The 15,030-nt window shown below is 40.9% G+C and overlaps 1 protein-coding gene across 1 annotated transcript; it reads left to right on the top strand.

Annotated features, from left to right (window-relative positions):
* Positions 1 to 6,051: 6,051 nt before the first annotated feature.
* Positions 6,052 to 7,270, top strand: FAM110B (family with sequence similarity 110 member B; the record flags this gene model as incomplete). Its single annotated transcript, XM_080611220.1, has 1 exon — positions 6,052 to 7,270. The coding sequence occupies one exon, from the start codon at positions 6,052 to 6,054 to the stop codon at positions 7,162 to 7,164; it is 1,113 nt and encodes a 370-aa protein (XP_080467346.1). The 3' UTR covers positions 7,165 to 7,270.
* Positions 7,271 to 15,030: the final 7,760 nt, after the last annotated feature.

Raw genomic sequence — 15,030 nt, forward strand, 5'->3', positions numbered from 1 at the left:
ACGCAGCATGTAATATCTCTCTAATAAGATGATGTACATTTTTTATGTACTATCTAGTTGCAATGAAAGGAAGTTTCATTTCTGAGCTTTCTTGTGAATTTGGGCAGCTGTTCGTGCCTTTCGAAAGAAACCAGTTTTCATGTTTGGGAGGCATCTGTAAGGCAGTATTTACCCAGAAGCAAGGATTGCTGAGAGTGGATTATTGCTACTCGGTAGGAAATGTAGCTGTGCTGGATTTCAGAAGTAAAAAGGAGCAAAATACTTCCTGAAGATTTTTCTTTCAGAGAGGCATCTCCATCCAGCTCCCAGTGAGCACTAAGCATACATTACAGGGCAGTATGTAAGTATAGCTAAGTCACTTTCCTGCTTTCCAGGCATTTGTACCTCTATGGATTTTTCCAGAAGCTATTTTCCTGTAACAGTGGTAGCATTTCTAGTTATGGCAGCATCCTGCATTAAACCTGATAATTTTAAGTGCACAGTGAATAGAGTGTTAAGTGGTGGCAGTGCTTTGCTTATGGAGAGCTTTGTCTTAGAAGACTTTGAGGGTGATGTAAGAGCAAAGCAGAATTAGCATAAATATATCAGCCTATTGTACGTTCATCTATGCAAGTTAATACAAAGTTGATGCTAGCTGTAGTTTGGGGTTTTTGGTTGGAAGTGATACATCAACAGTGAAAAGTGGCTGTCTTTGACAAAGTTGTTACCTTCCCACTTGGTAGAGATTCCCATGTCTATATAATTCGGCCACTCTTGATTTTAGGTCACATTTTTTGTGTCCTTTTGAAGGCTTAAACATCTATTTGAACAGGTAATTGCTCTTCACTTACTGCTCACTGTTTCATATTTTAGAGGGGAGAAGAGTTAAAAATCAGCCATTTCAGTAATACTTTCAGTCATGGTAGATCTGAAGGATTATTCCATCTCCTCATTCTGTATCTTGGCAAGTTAATATTATGTGAGACCAAGTCTATAGCCTTACACATGTTTATCTAAAATTGGTTTCAGAAGTGAAATACTGCTGCCATTCTGGATGTGGATTATCTTATGTCAATTTGAGCCTAGTTTATTTAGGCTTATCCTGTATTTTTAAACTTGGTAACATAAATACATAAGGTTTAGAGTGACAGTTATCCACAGAAGAGCTTGTATCAGTTTTAGACGTACACAGTAGTATAACTTAGATCTGTAGCAAGTCATCCTCAGTGAAGCCTTCACTTATAGGCTTAGCAGGGACTGTTAGCTAAGCAGCATTTCCATTATGGGACCTGCAGCTCTAAAGTGTACCTAGTCATTACCAGAGCCAGATATTTTCCATCTGTTTCCTATGTTCCTATGCAGATTTTGTTTCGTGATCTCTTTGAGTCGTCTTGCGATCACTTGTTGATTACTCATGTTGGAATTTATGTGTTTCTGGTGCAGCTTGAGGTAGTGGTAGCTACATTTTATCACCTGAAAAAGAAAATTGACAAAGGCCTTTAAATATCCAGGAAAGTAGAGTAACGGCTGTCAGCCTTTGTTATATTTATCCAAGAGGGATGAATTAAAACCATGAGTTTCATTTTAGCTTTTTTTGGGTGAAGCTGAGTCCTTGCCAAAGTCAAGAGCAGAAATTTCACTGATTTCATTTGGGCCACATTTTCACTGTTGTTTTTTACTGCCTTGTTGCAATTTGAATACTGTTAAAATATGGAGTGCTCTTCTGTGGATACTTCTAGGCAACGACTGTCTGAAACTTGGCCAGTGTGTAGGAGCTACAGGGCAACACAGAGACAGGAAGGAAAGTGCAATGTTTGCTGTCAGTTAGCGTCATTCAGTCTGTGTTTAGAATTTAGCTTTAGGTATGAAATCAAAAATAAACTTCAGTGTTGTACCATAACATTGTGTTAATAATAGCCCTAGCAATAAATATTTGCCAGAATGGGGCCAGGTAATAAATTTAATTTAAATAAAAAAAAAAATGCATATTTAGACTATATGGAACTGTAGTTCCAAAGTTCCTGCACAGTTTATGTTCTCCTACTGTCTTGGCTTTAAATCTAGGAAAGAATATTTTATAAAGGATTTATTTGTAGTTAATGTTAGCTGCATAGCTATTGCTGCTCTAGGCTATGTTGTGTTCCCCTAAATCTTGCAGATAGTGCATGTGTTATTTAAATGTAAATATCTGACAAACATATTACAGATCTAAGAGTGATTAGAGCATGATGCCTTGATTTAATAAATGCTTTGGATCTCTGCCTCTGTCACGAAGGAATCCTCAATCTAAGTATCTGGCTGAAAATACAGCTTAAAAAGCCCAAAACCCATCTACTGCTTTGTATGTTTTGTATTCTTCTCAGCAGGTCTGCAACAGGCACAGAACAGTTAGAGGAGCTCAGTTAGTAAGAACTTTAAGAAAGGTTTTATTAATGCATGCATAGTATTAAAATGAACTATGTTTGAACATGTGCATAAGCTTTTTAGCTTTTAAATAATCAAATCTACCAGTTGTTTTACAGAAGAGTAAAAATGGAGATCCAGAGTGAATCCTGACAAACATTTTCATCCATAAGAAAATTACACCTACAGAGTAGATATTTGGATGTAAACAGAGTAAAAGGAACATTTCTTAGGCCTCTAAGTGTATTTCACACATTTTCTGCAAGTGGATGAAGAAAACCTATTTGCCCTTAAATTTCTGCACTGCAAAAGTGGTATCAGAGCTGTGCGCAACAGGAAATTCAGATGCCTAAGCCCTTAGTTTCTTTAAAGTATTAGGCAGAAGAAAGCCGTTTGTTGCTTCAATGATGATTTTCACAACTGGAAACTAAGTGGCACTGTTTTGTCTTCCTGAGTGTACACTGTGCTGCTGCTCAGCCTTTTCATTACCGGTGAAATTAATCAGGAGCAAGGCTCTCTAGTGTTGCTGCAGTGTTTCAGGTACTCATCGACAGCAGAGAGGGTGGTAGGAATTGTGCTCACTTTCCAAGCTAGCAGCAGAATTAGCTGCAGCCTTCACCAGAGCAGGCAGGAGAAGTTGTTTCATTAGCACTTTACATTCATCCACCTCTCTTTCATACCACTTTCTTTTCTAACAGTGTCTGGTTAATAATTTTTATCCCTCTGAGATGAGAGTACTGAATAAAATTTCCTTTGATACTCAAATGCAGCATCCCAGTGAAATGGAGCAAGTTAAACAACACACAAAAATATAGCCAATCCTTTTTTATAGCTGCATATACCTCAGTTTATACCAGCAGTCCCACAGGTACAAAGCCTCCATGTCTGGCTACTTAACCACCTGGCCATTACTCCCCTGCTTCCCTGTGCTGGCTGAGGTGGACATTTCTGCCCTGGCTCCTCACCAGGTTCTTTGGTTTTCTCTCTAGGCATGCCTGAGGCTCAGTGCCAGTCACACCATATTTCCATTGTCTTCAGGCACTTGCCCCCATAAGTGCTTGCAAACAAGCACTCTCAGTCCGTCAAAGGAGCATGCATGCACAGTGGGATTGTTTTTCCCTCCTTTTTTTCCTTATATATATGTCGTTGAAGCCAACATAGGTGCTTAGCCTCCTAAGCAGTTCTTGCTGGCATTCACCAGGGCTGTCCTGAGTGAGGAAGTTGGTAAGTGCTGGAGAAAGACTTCCAAAAGGAGCCTGGAGTCCTGCTCACTGGCTGGAGAATGGAGTTGGCAGCTGTCCTCTGGGGCAGGACCGTGGTGGCGTTTAGTGACAGTGGCCAAGGAGGAAATGGAGGATTGTGATCTCACTTATTCACGTGGCATTAATTCATTGGGTGACAATATTTAAGTACAGAGAATTGGGGTTTTGGTTGTTTGGAGGAGGTTCTTCCTTGTGATGAAACCCTCAAATCTCACACAGGTTTAATGTTTCCGCACTAGTATCAAATATATACACACAATGTAAAAACACAACATTTAGCCATCAAGCTTCAAGCTGGCAAAGTGGAAAGATTTGATTGTCTGTACAGAAGATAAATGTATGTGTGCAGATGCCTGTTGGGATTGCCCTCAGTGCTTTTGGAAATTTGATACTTAATTTCCAAACAGTACCAATAAATATGTTGATTCAAATGAGGAAAGTGAGCTTTTTTGTTTTCAGAAAGACTTAGTTAAAATTCAGGAAGTCAAACTGCTGAGACATTAGCGCTAGGATTTATAAAATAACATTGAAAGGGAAGCTTAATTAACATTTCACTACCGCATATTTCAATTGCACTTGAGTGTGTGTCTGGTTTATCACCCACCTAAATATGTTAGTTTGTATTTGAGGAATGCTTGTGACCGTGAGCTTTCAGGAGAAAACTCAAGCTTTTTCCTATAATCTCATTACAGCACTTACATATGTTATTTGCTTCCTTTGACCTTGGACGATGTAGATGTACATATCATGTATTTCTGGGAGTCAATACTTGCAGTTGCTTTCTTTTTCCTGTTAATGTCTCTTTAGCTGGAATTCCTTTTTTCATGGGTTTTTTTGGTTTTGTTTGTGTAAACAATGTACTGATGGCACGTCCTGTATTATAAGTTGAGTATTGACAGATGAGCACAGGATGGCAGTACACATGAAAGCGAGTCATCCCTGGGTAGGATGCTGTTCTGCATTTCTTAGGATGAGTGAAGAAGTAGCAGCTTTTCTTTCTTTCCCTGAAGAACACAGTGATAAGAGAAATGAGATATTAAAAAGGGCAACGTAGATTAATGGCATAATAATAAAATAAATGAGACCCATTAGCAAAATCACTGCTTGAAAAGTAGTTTCCATGATAAGTGCCCTTCAGTGCCTCATGTGGAAAAGATTGTTACAGCACTTGTAACATCGTCCATGGTGTTGGGTTTTAGACTGTTGTGACAATCCTAAGTGATAGAATCTTAAAATAATTTAGATGAACATAAACTTCATTTGCAGTTAGTTCTTGGTAGGAATCTCAAATGATTATTTTTAAATGTGAATTTCTTTCAAACCCAGACAGAATGTTTTTGTGTGCTCCCTAACCCTTTCATCAAAAAACAAAGCCTTTTTTTGTTCTTCTGCTGAGCCTGTAAGGTGAGCACTAGAACTTGGAAAGCTTTATTTTACTGCTGGAGGACTGGTGCTTTGGGGATTAGTGTTCACACAGGACTTTGAACTGGAATTGGTAGCTTTAGTAAGATCTCCTACTTTTTAATTGTTGATTTTATATTAGATTAACAATGAAGGCTGTGCATTGCACTGAAAATGTTATATGGCTCTGTGTTCTCTCTGCTTTTTAGACCAGACAATCTTCTGCAGCATTTAATAAAAAAGGAAAATACATTTCTTAGATTTATGTTGCCTATCAGGAGAAAAATGTTTGGGGATCAGGTATAAAATATGCACACGAATCAACTAATCAAAGAAAAGATGTTTGCTTGAAAGTGCTCTTTCATTGATCTTCAGGAGATGAATGGGTTTAAGTCTCTGGATTGTCACATTTTACTTCCCTTTCTCCCCCCAGAAATGCACAGCTCTGTCATGGTGGGGCTTAATTTTTTAATTGTTTTCTTTTCCAGTGTAATTGTATTAAATAATAAGCGAAACAGTTCCTGTGGGATGCACAGGGGTGCGGGGTGAGAGGGGGCTCTGAGTGCCGTCTCCCCTGCGTCACTGTCAGCTGCGGCGGCTGCATCCCGTCCGGCGGTGGGAGAGGAGGGCCAGGAGGCGGCTGTTGCTATCGCTCTGATGTCAGGCGCTCTCACTAATGTGTGGTTGGTTATTCTGCATTTCAGATCGCTGCCGGTAGCGGAGTGCAGGGAGAACGGCGAGACTCCCACCTCTTTCAGCGAGAAGAAGGGAGTCAGCGGAGCAGACTAATACGGACTTGTGTCAGGTGGCCTTGCCCTACAAAGGCTGCCTTTAAAAGAGAAACGCAGTGTTATTTAATGAGCTGTGAGATGAGGCACTGCTGCTAACGCTCAGATCCCAGGATTCATTGGCTATTCATTGTGCTTAATGTACATGTTTCTGCACCGTGCATTTAGGAGATCCCAGAGAAGAATCCAAAACGGCTGCGGGGGAAAGACCACCAAACATGCCTACAGAAACACTACCGACAGGTAGCATGGTGAAGCCGGTCAGCCCTGCCGTGACTTTCACGTCCGCCGTTCCTCTCCGCATCCTGAACAAAGGACCCGACTATTTTCGCAGGCAGGCGGAGCCTAATCCAAAAAGACTGAGCGCAGTGGAGAGGCTGGAAGCCGACAAGGCAAAATATGTCAAGAGCCAGGAGGTCATCAATGCCAAGCAGGAGCCTGTGAAGCCGGCGGTGCTGGCAAAGCCACCGGTCTGCCCTGCAGCCAAAAGAGCTCTGGGGAGCCCCACCTTGAAAGTCTTCAGCAACAACGCAAAGACCGAAAGCGGCGTCCAGAGGGAAAATCTGAAGCTTGAGATTCTGAAGAACATCATCAACAGCTCCGAAGGCTCCAGCTCAGGTTCAGGGCATAAGCATGGACCCCGAAACTGGCCACCCCACAGAGCCGATTCGACAGAGCTGAACCGACACTCATTTGCTGAATCTTTGAAAGTTTACCCCACGCAGGGCCGTAGCAGCCCACAGGAGAGCAGCTCCAACGTCAGCAGAAGGCTCCTAGATCAGTCAGCAGAGACTTTCTTGCATGTCTCTCACAGCTCCTCAGACATTAGGAAAGTAACTAGTGCAAAGCCCTTAAAAGCAATACCCTGCAGTAGCTCAGCCCCGCCTTTGCCTCCGAAGCCCAAAATCGCTGCCATTGCCACCCTGAAATCCCCAGAGATTGAGGCAGTCGAGTCTGGATGCGGAATTAGCAGAAGACCCTCCCTACAGCGATCAAAATCAGACTTAAGCGACAGATACTTTCGTGTTGATGCAGATGTTGAACGGTTCTTTAACTACTGCGGACTGGATCCTGAAGAGCTTGAAAACCTCGGGATGGAAAACTTTGCAAGGGCTAACTCTGATATTATATCCCTCAACTTTCGCAGCGCAAGCATGATTAGCTCAGACTGTGAACAGTCTCAGGACAGCAACAGTGACCTTAGAAACGATGACAGTGCCAATGACCGCGTGCCATACGGCATTTCTGCCATTGAAAGGAATGCCAGAATCATCAAGTGGTTGTATAGCATCAAGCAAGCTAGAGAGTCACAGAAAGTGTCCCATGTGTGAGAGAAAAATCCACCGTAGAAAAAGCAAGGACTGTATCTTTGTCTGTGAATATTCAGTTGTGAAGGGTTGTGAAGTCTACTTGAAGTCTTGTACCCTTCTCAAATCTCTTTGTGTTGCTTGTTGTGCAATGTTTCCAAGTTGCATGCCTGTCAACATGTGAGCTGACCTGGCTTCCACTTGAACAGTAACTAACTACAAAGCCTGGCTGAGCATACACATTATCTGCCAAAAGTTTAAGACGAGAATCTAATTAGGGCTTCAGTATAATCAAAGTGTTTACATGGAAAGGTTATATGACTTCTTTGGTATTTATGTGGTTCCTTGTGGATTTTATATATGTCACTTTTTGTCTTAATACAGATATTGTCAACTGACGTTACTAGTTTCTAAGTTGAAACAGAAACCCTTTGGGGAAAAGAAAAGCAGAATTGGCCAAAATAAGAGGTTTAGGCAGACGACAGTAGGCAAAGCAGCCTTATCTCTTGCAGAAAAGTGCATTATTGGCACATGTAAAACTGTTTCTAAAAGGCAAAGAATGCTAAGTTCTTAAATTATGTATCGTTGTTAAACTGTATATCCCTACTTGTAGTAAGGGACTGTTCAGTAAAGGTTTCTTTTTTCTAGATAAGCTCCCTCAGTTTTACAGCAGAAGTAGTCTAGTGAATCTGGTTGACCTCTCATAAACTAAATGACTCTTGCATTTGGGTTGGTGTAAGCATCGTAATGATTTTGTATTACCCCTGTTGGAAAAGCTTAAAGAGGGTTGGAGTCAACAGATGAAAACAGCGGAGGTGGGGGATTTTGTGGGTTTGACTTTTTACTTCAAGATTCCTGGTCTTAAACTTTTGACAGGAATGATTAGATCCTATAGCTGATATTGAATGCCTTTACTAGTCAAACACATCATGACTACAAACTCCATGCTGTCTTTAAATTTTTTTGTAGACCTATTGGAACAGTTATTGAACAAAAATGGAAACACACAGCCATAGCAATATAACGCCTCCGATTCAGAAGTAAATACACTCAGTAGCTGAACTATATCTGAAAAATTGTGATTATGTTGTCTTGCATATGTTATATCTAAGGCTGTGAAAGTTTGTTACAGCTCTAGGAAAGTATAGAAACATGACAGTATGTAGCTTTTCTTCTTTTCTTTGTTTTTTCCTCCTTATGATGGTTAGTGCTGCAGGTCAACCTCTTACAAATCTTCTGACAATCTGTGTCTTCCCAGTGGTTTAATTAACTGTCATTTCAACTGGCAGTGCAGGTGTGGTAGCGGAGAAGTTGAAAGTACAGTGGTCTGCTTCATTATTATTGTATACATGCTTTGAAGTAAACTGCAGCACTACGTTATACTTCATCAGCTAATAGGAAACTTTTTTTATTGTGTAAATGCTGTAAGACTTTGTATATACTTCAGTTGTTACGAAATCTTTAAAAGGAAGAGTGTTATGCTAATAAATAGCTACTGGTGCAGGTATGGTAGGGTTTTTGTTCTTTTTTTTTTACCCCTCCCATTCTTAAAACTATATCAGGAACTCAATTGCAGTGTGTTTTAGTGCTGTAGAAGGTCTTGGTTAAATAATAGTTCCAGTAAAAGATTTCTTTCACTAAAGTGCTTTTCAGAATATAATTTTTTATAAAGTAACTATAGCAGCATGATCTGTCTGAAGAACTAGAAAAGATTTTCAAGACTCCTAAAATAGCTTGCTTCATCCTTACCTAGCAATGTTACTGTTCCCGTTTATAGCATTTGTTTATAATGAATCACTGCAGTCTTCTGAATTATTCTTCAGTAGTGCTTATTTATATATTTGAATATTAAAGATGTTTTACAAAGTCGGGTTCTATCTTTTCTCTGGGAAGCTTGTAGCCCAGCTTCTTACCGATAGCCACAGTTAATGCAGCTGAGAATGGAAGCGGAGCCGCGCAGTAGGAATTATCCTTCTTCAAGTTTCATATAATTGTTTTCCAAATTATTGTTCATGGGGGAAAAAAAAAAGCACACAGTTTCAGGAGGCTACTCTATGGTTTTTACAGTTGGCTTCACAACCTAAGACTTACAACATTCCTAGTTCAGTCAAAAAAATGAGGAGCGATGTGTTTCAGCTACAGGCACATTTGTGACATTTTAAGCTCCATGGGTTTCAGTTGGCATTGACATCTCACTGGTTTTTCAAGCATATTTTTCCAATAGTAAGTTCTACTCAGTTCAGTGACTATTTTGCCAAGGAAAATAATGCTTAAGGGATTAAAGCCAATTGTAATGCAGCTGTACAGCAATGAAATAAAAAAGTTAAAATCGAAATAAAAATGCACTCACATTGTTCTCTCTCAAGTGTTTTAAGAATGATGGTAAACAGGCTATCTCAGCTGTTGTCAGCCAGAAACAGTAATAAAGAAGCCTTTATAACTAAAAAATAGATTAGAACATATGCTGGTATTCTGAACTTGTTTCCCAAGGTTTGTTAGGAAGCCATAGGCTCTTGAGAAATCAAATTCATTTCCTTTTAATGGCACAAGAGGTTTAGGCTTGTGAGCTATCTGTAAGAGAGCATTTCCTCAGCTGAGATCTTAAGCAGCACCTTTGACACAGCACAGGCTCTGGCTTCACTATCCCTGCTTCTAGCAATGTGCACACGAATAAGACTTTTTACAGGACCCAGACCTTCACAGTCAGCTGAACTTGAAACTCTGGTGAGACTGCAGTAATGGAAATCAGAAGATTGCAAAATGTCCACAAGGCTTTGAACAAGCAGGTAACAACTGCATTCATCACTTTATTACAGTTTATGCAGATAGGATTTAATTATTTATAATCTTGCTATTACCTATATGTTTGCATATAAAACAAATCTTTTGATGTCTGATCTCTTTGTGTTTTCAAATGGGAATGACAATTTTGCCTTTGCAGACAGGTAATCCTGTCATACTGAGAGGATCTGCTGTTCGTCTCTGCCTTAGGAGGAATTCCTGAGTGCCAAATGCTGGATTTGCAGGGAGTTGTAACAATTAAGCACCTCATCAGGGACCCATTCTGGTCATGTTCCTGCTGTCTCCAGCAGGTATTTACTCAGGTGCAAAGTGCACAGGAAGCATTCATGGTTAAACAGCAACTCTTGTTGCAGCAGCAGCTCTGGAGGGAGATGCAAGTCCGTGGTGTCCTCTGAAAGCCGGTACTGGCAGACCTGGCCCTAGAAGTGAAGAAAAACACAATATGTTTTCAGTAATTAGTATGAATTCACAAAAACACAATATGTTTTCAGTAATTAGTATGAATTCACATGCACACACACAAAAGAAACCACCCAGAGGTTTGTGTGGTGGTCTTGTTATTTTGACTTGCAGGGGAGGGAAAGGAAAATGATGTGACAAAGTACACTTTGAAAGCTTTGCACAGAGATAAATCATTTCTCTGAGTGAAGGAGATGGGCAGCAAAGTAAAACTGGTCTTTTAATCACTTCATATTATATAGTAACAGTGTCATGAATGATGAGAGATACAGGATCTGTGCCACAAATTTAAATTCTACAGATAAAAGCACAGAAATTGTCTTTTTTGTGAATACTGTTCCTGCAAGGGAGAGTGCTGTGCTGCGAGCGTATGCATCATCTGAGTGACCGAGAGCTTTTGAAGGGTGAACACAGAATGATGATGCTTTTGGCAGAGATTCAGAAATCAAAAGGCACGCTCAGAAAACAGAGCCAATCAGTATTGCTGACTTACCTCTTTTTACAGCAGTTTATCCATCCATGGAGGCCATATGCGTTTGATTCCAGTCATTCAATGAAAAACAAAGTGCTTAATAGAGGTCTGCACTGCAGAGCTGAATAATTTCAGTCTGTGGGAGAACAGGGAAGGAGCTAAACCTTAAAAACAATATTCCTGATACCTATTGATTATGGGATGATAATGTTTCTTGCATTATATTCACAGCTCAATACTTCATAACAAACTTTTTATTCAGCAGAGTAGTCAAATCAATAAATCTGGGGGGTTCCAGTTTTCTGAGGCTATAAAACTCACGTTTCGTATGATTAATGGTGCCACATCAGTAGCTGAGCACATTAGGTTTAGAATATAAGAGCATCTGGAGCTTTGTTCCCATGAACAGTAAGGGTCCTTTGCCTATTTTGGCAATGAATATAAATGCAGATGCAGTCTAATGTCCCTTTGTGCTGTGCAAGAATATAAATTGGTCAAGGTGTTTTGTCCTGAACTGTAATATAACTCTATATTAAGATCCTTGTTACCAAGGCTTAGATGTTCACTGATATTCTGAATTCATCTGGCATTCCTGGCTGCCAGCAGAAAGACTAATAATCTGCCCTTAGAAATACATCACCCATAGCTTAATAGAAAAGGCCATTAAAATTGTCTGTTCAGTGGAAGGACTTTCATCTGATGATGGCATCTGCTAAGTGAACCTTTAAATAGGCAAATTTCAGTCAGAAGTATTAACCCATAAACACCTTTGATTTTTCTCCCCAGAAGACCAAGTGGTGATCAATAGCTGTATCCTAGCATTTGTTACAGTTAATATGTTGCTGCTAAAACATTCAGATGTTGTCCATTGGGGTGCAGTGGAATCTAAAGTGGAGACACCTACAGCACACTATCTGTCTTGTCCTGGCCCTGGTAGTTATGAACAACCTTCAAGCATATTTTATACTTGATCACTTAAGAATTTGGTTGTGGCTGCCCATCAAAATTCAGTAATAACTGGTGCCTTTCTTTTTTCATGACAATCATTTATGTAACAAAACTAGTCTCCTAAATGTCATTCTTCTAAATTTAAAGTAATATTCATGATGGTTTTATGACAAGTAAGAGTGCTAGTGTCTGTGCTATTACTGTTCCTTGCTTTTGGCACTGCAGGTCTTCTCCACCTTCTTGATGTCTTTCCTTTTCTGAGTTTTCCCATCTTCCATTCTTCCTTCCTGCATGTCCCTTCTTTGTCTTGTCTGGCTTTTTCATCATGTTTCCTCTGAAATGTATGACCAAGGTCATCATATTCTCCTCTTAGCTTCCTTTCTTAAGCAGCCTCCTCCCTTAGTTACGTTAATGTCCCTGAATCCCAAAGAAACTTTCCCCCAACTTAGCCTTTTAGAACCCCCATATTCATGGCAGCCTGTTTCCAAGAGAGTGACTCTGGCTGCAGTTGAGCTGCAATGTCCTGAATAGGTAATCTATTTAATGGATTATTTCTTAATTTCCTGGTGTGCCATGCTATTTGCAGGCAAGATGGAACAGCAAGAGGTGGTTCTTCAGGAAGAAGTAGTGATTGAAAACACTCATGAAAAGCAAGATGCCAAATATATCTTGAAATATGAACCTCTTGATCCAAAATTGCCTGTCTTTCTTTCGCTGCTTTATCTTGCTCAATGCATGCTCTTGCATGCTTCTTTGGCTTCATATAATGTGGAGACTTGAGGACTGCAGTGTGTGAAGGTGATAACATTTCCAGTGAAGAGAACGATAGAGGGCTGCTATCTAAGCAATAGTTACTGTTTTGCCTTCTGCTGTTTGGTCACACAGTACCAGTGTGTCTTACACCTATGGCATCCAAGCCACTTCCACTGCTCAGTCCCCAGGCGGCCGGCTGAAGAGCCTTACGTAGGCTGCCTTAAAAGACTTATCATAGAACAGGATGACAGTGGGAGGTCCAGAAGAGACAAAGTCCATCCTCACCCAGCTATTGTGGGAGACAGCTATTGGTTTAGTCCCCCAAGTGATAAGCAATAGGACAAGAGGAAATGCTAAGAGAAGAGCAGGTTTAGAAGCTAAAATCCCTCAGACTAATGCAGCCTTGGGATGAGGGTCTGACACATCAACCCTGTACATGGGAAAACGGTATCCATGTGTTCACCTGGGAGATGGGAAAAATCTGTATGTGGAAGCAGAAGGCACTTGGGGAAGCATGCTGCTGTTTCAGTAAATACCTGCTATTCAGATCTTTATAAATGAAGAATAAGGGGGAAAGAAAGAACAGGGCTGGAACTTTGAGAACAGCTGTGTGTGCAAATGCTTTCAGACAAGATGCGGAGGTGGGTGGATAGTTTTGCTTTTTAAGAAATGAAGCTTTTAAAAGATCTTGTAATAAATTACCTGCTTTTCAAGTATATTAATATTTCATGCATTCAGTCTTGCCATTCTGAACTGTGAAAGCTTTGCTACTCTCAGTAAAGAGCGTTTAGAAATGTACTGGCAGTGATTGGGAGTAGCTTAAGTAGTAGGATAAAAGGGTGCTTAGCTGAATGTGAACTTTATTTCACTGAAGTTTTGGAGGATGGTGGGCTTGTTCTTTATTCTGAATATGGAGAGGGGAGCAACAGAAAATTAACATAGTCTTATTAATGTTGGCCTGCAAGTAAGACTGGGAAGTACAGGCTCCGTTAATGTGTCTGACTGCATAAAAATTAGTGTTGGGTTTTGGCAAAGGCTTGATTTTCTTAATGTTTTGTATATCTTGGACTGTATCAGCTTACATGTATCTGACACAAATCTCACTCATCCCATCTGAAAACACTTTCTGCGAGCTTATGGGTTTGAATGCATCTGCTGAATTTTCTACAAGAGAGATATTGAGGTGGTGGAGCGGGTCCAGAGAAGAGCAACAAAGCTGGTGCAGGGTCTGGATCACAAGTCTCATGAGCAGCTGAGGGAACTGGGGTCGTTCAGCCTGGAGAAAAGGGGGCTCAGGGGAGATCTTGTCACTGTACATTTGCCTGTACTTCATACAGTTGAAGGGAGGTTGGAGTGAGGTGGGTTGGTTTGGTCCCCCAAGTGATAAGCAATAGGACAAGAGGAAATGGCCTCAAGTTGCACCGGGGTGGGAGGGGGAGTTAGATTGGATATTAAGAAAAATTTCTTCACCAAAAGAGTTGTCAGGCATGGATCAGGCTGCCCAGGGCAGTGGTGGAGTCCCCATCCCTGGAGGTATTTAAAAGATGTGTAGATATGGCACTTAGGGACATGGTTTAGTGGTGGACTTGGCCATGCTGGGATGACGGTAGGACTGGATGATCTTAAAGCCCTTTTCCAAGCTAAACAATTTGGTGATTCTGTGATTCTTTTGTGGGGAAGGACTCTGGAATAGCTGTCGTAATGCTTTTCATTTCCCTCAGGTTGGTTTCTAGCATATTTAACCAATGAGACCTCTCAAACCCTCTCTTACAGATCAAGGGAAAATTTTGAGTGGGTTGGGCAGGATTTCACACAGTCAGAGCTTAATACTTTATTTGTGTGTGAGGCTTTTTAACGTATCGTAGATCTCGTGCCTTAGTTTTTACCACTTTCTGACCTATTCTTCTGTCTCCTGAGGCAGCACAAGGGGGGAAATCCCTCCAGGCACCACAGGTAGGAGCCTTGGGAGCAATGAAACCTCATGCAGGGGTGCAGAGATCACTCCTTGCTTTCAGACACCCTCAGCAGCATGGCTGGAACACCCCCTGTTTGCAGCCTGGCTTGGTTCAGGGGTTGAAAGACAGCATTTCTCTGACCTTATGTATCTTCGTGGCTTGCAGGTGTGTCCCGTGGTAGACTGGCACTTTTAGAAGTGCATTGGTCTCACCAAAATTGTGTCTAGTAAAGTGAGTCACCGAAAGAGGCTGTTTCAGACCTTTGAGACCTTGCTGAAACGGGTGCCAGAGGACACGGCTCTAATCTAAACAGGGAAGCAGCTGCAAGGTCACTATCTCATCACTAAGTTTTCAATTACCTTTGCTGTGTTTACCCCCAGAAGTGTTGTGCAATGTTCTGCAGTGAACTATCTTAATGCAAAACATTTTTTCTGCAGCATGTAGATCTGTGACCTGAGGCAAAGAAGAGGTTTGGGGAAACACAAAATACTATTACTGGTA

Source organism: Psittacula echo, assembly GCF_963264785.1.
Source record: "Psittacula echo genome assembly, chromosome: 2".
NCBI lineage: Eukaryota > Metazoa > Chordata > Aves > Psittaciformes > Psittacidae > Psittacula > Psittacula echo.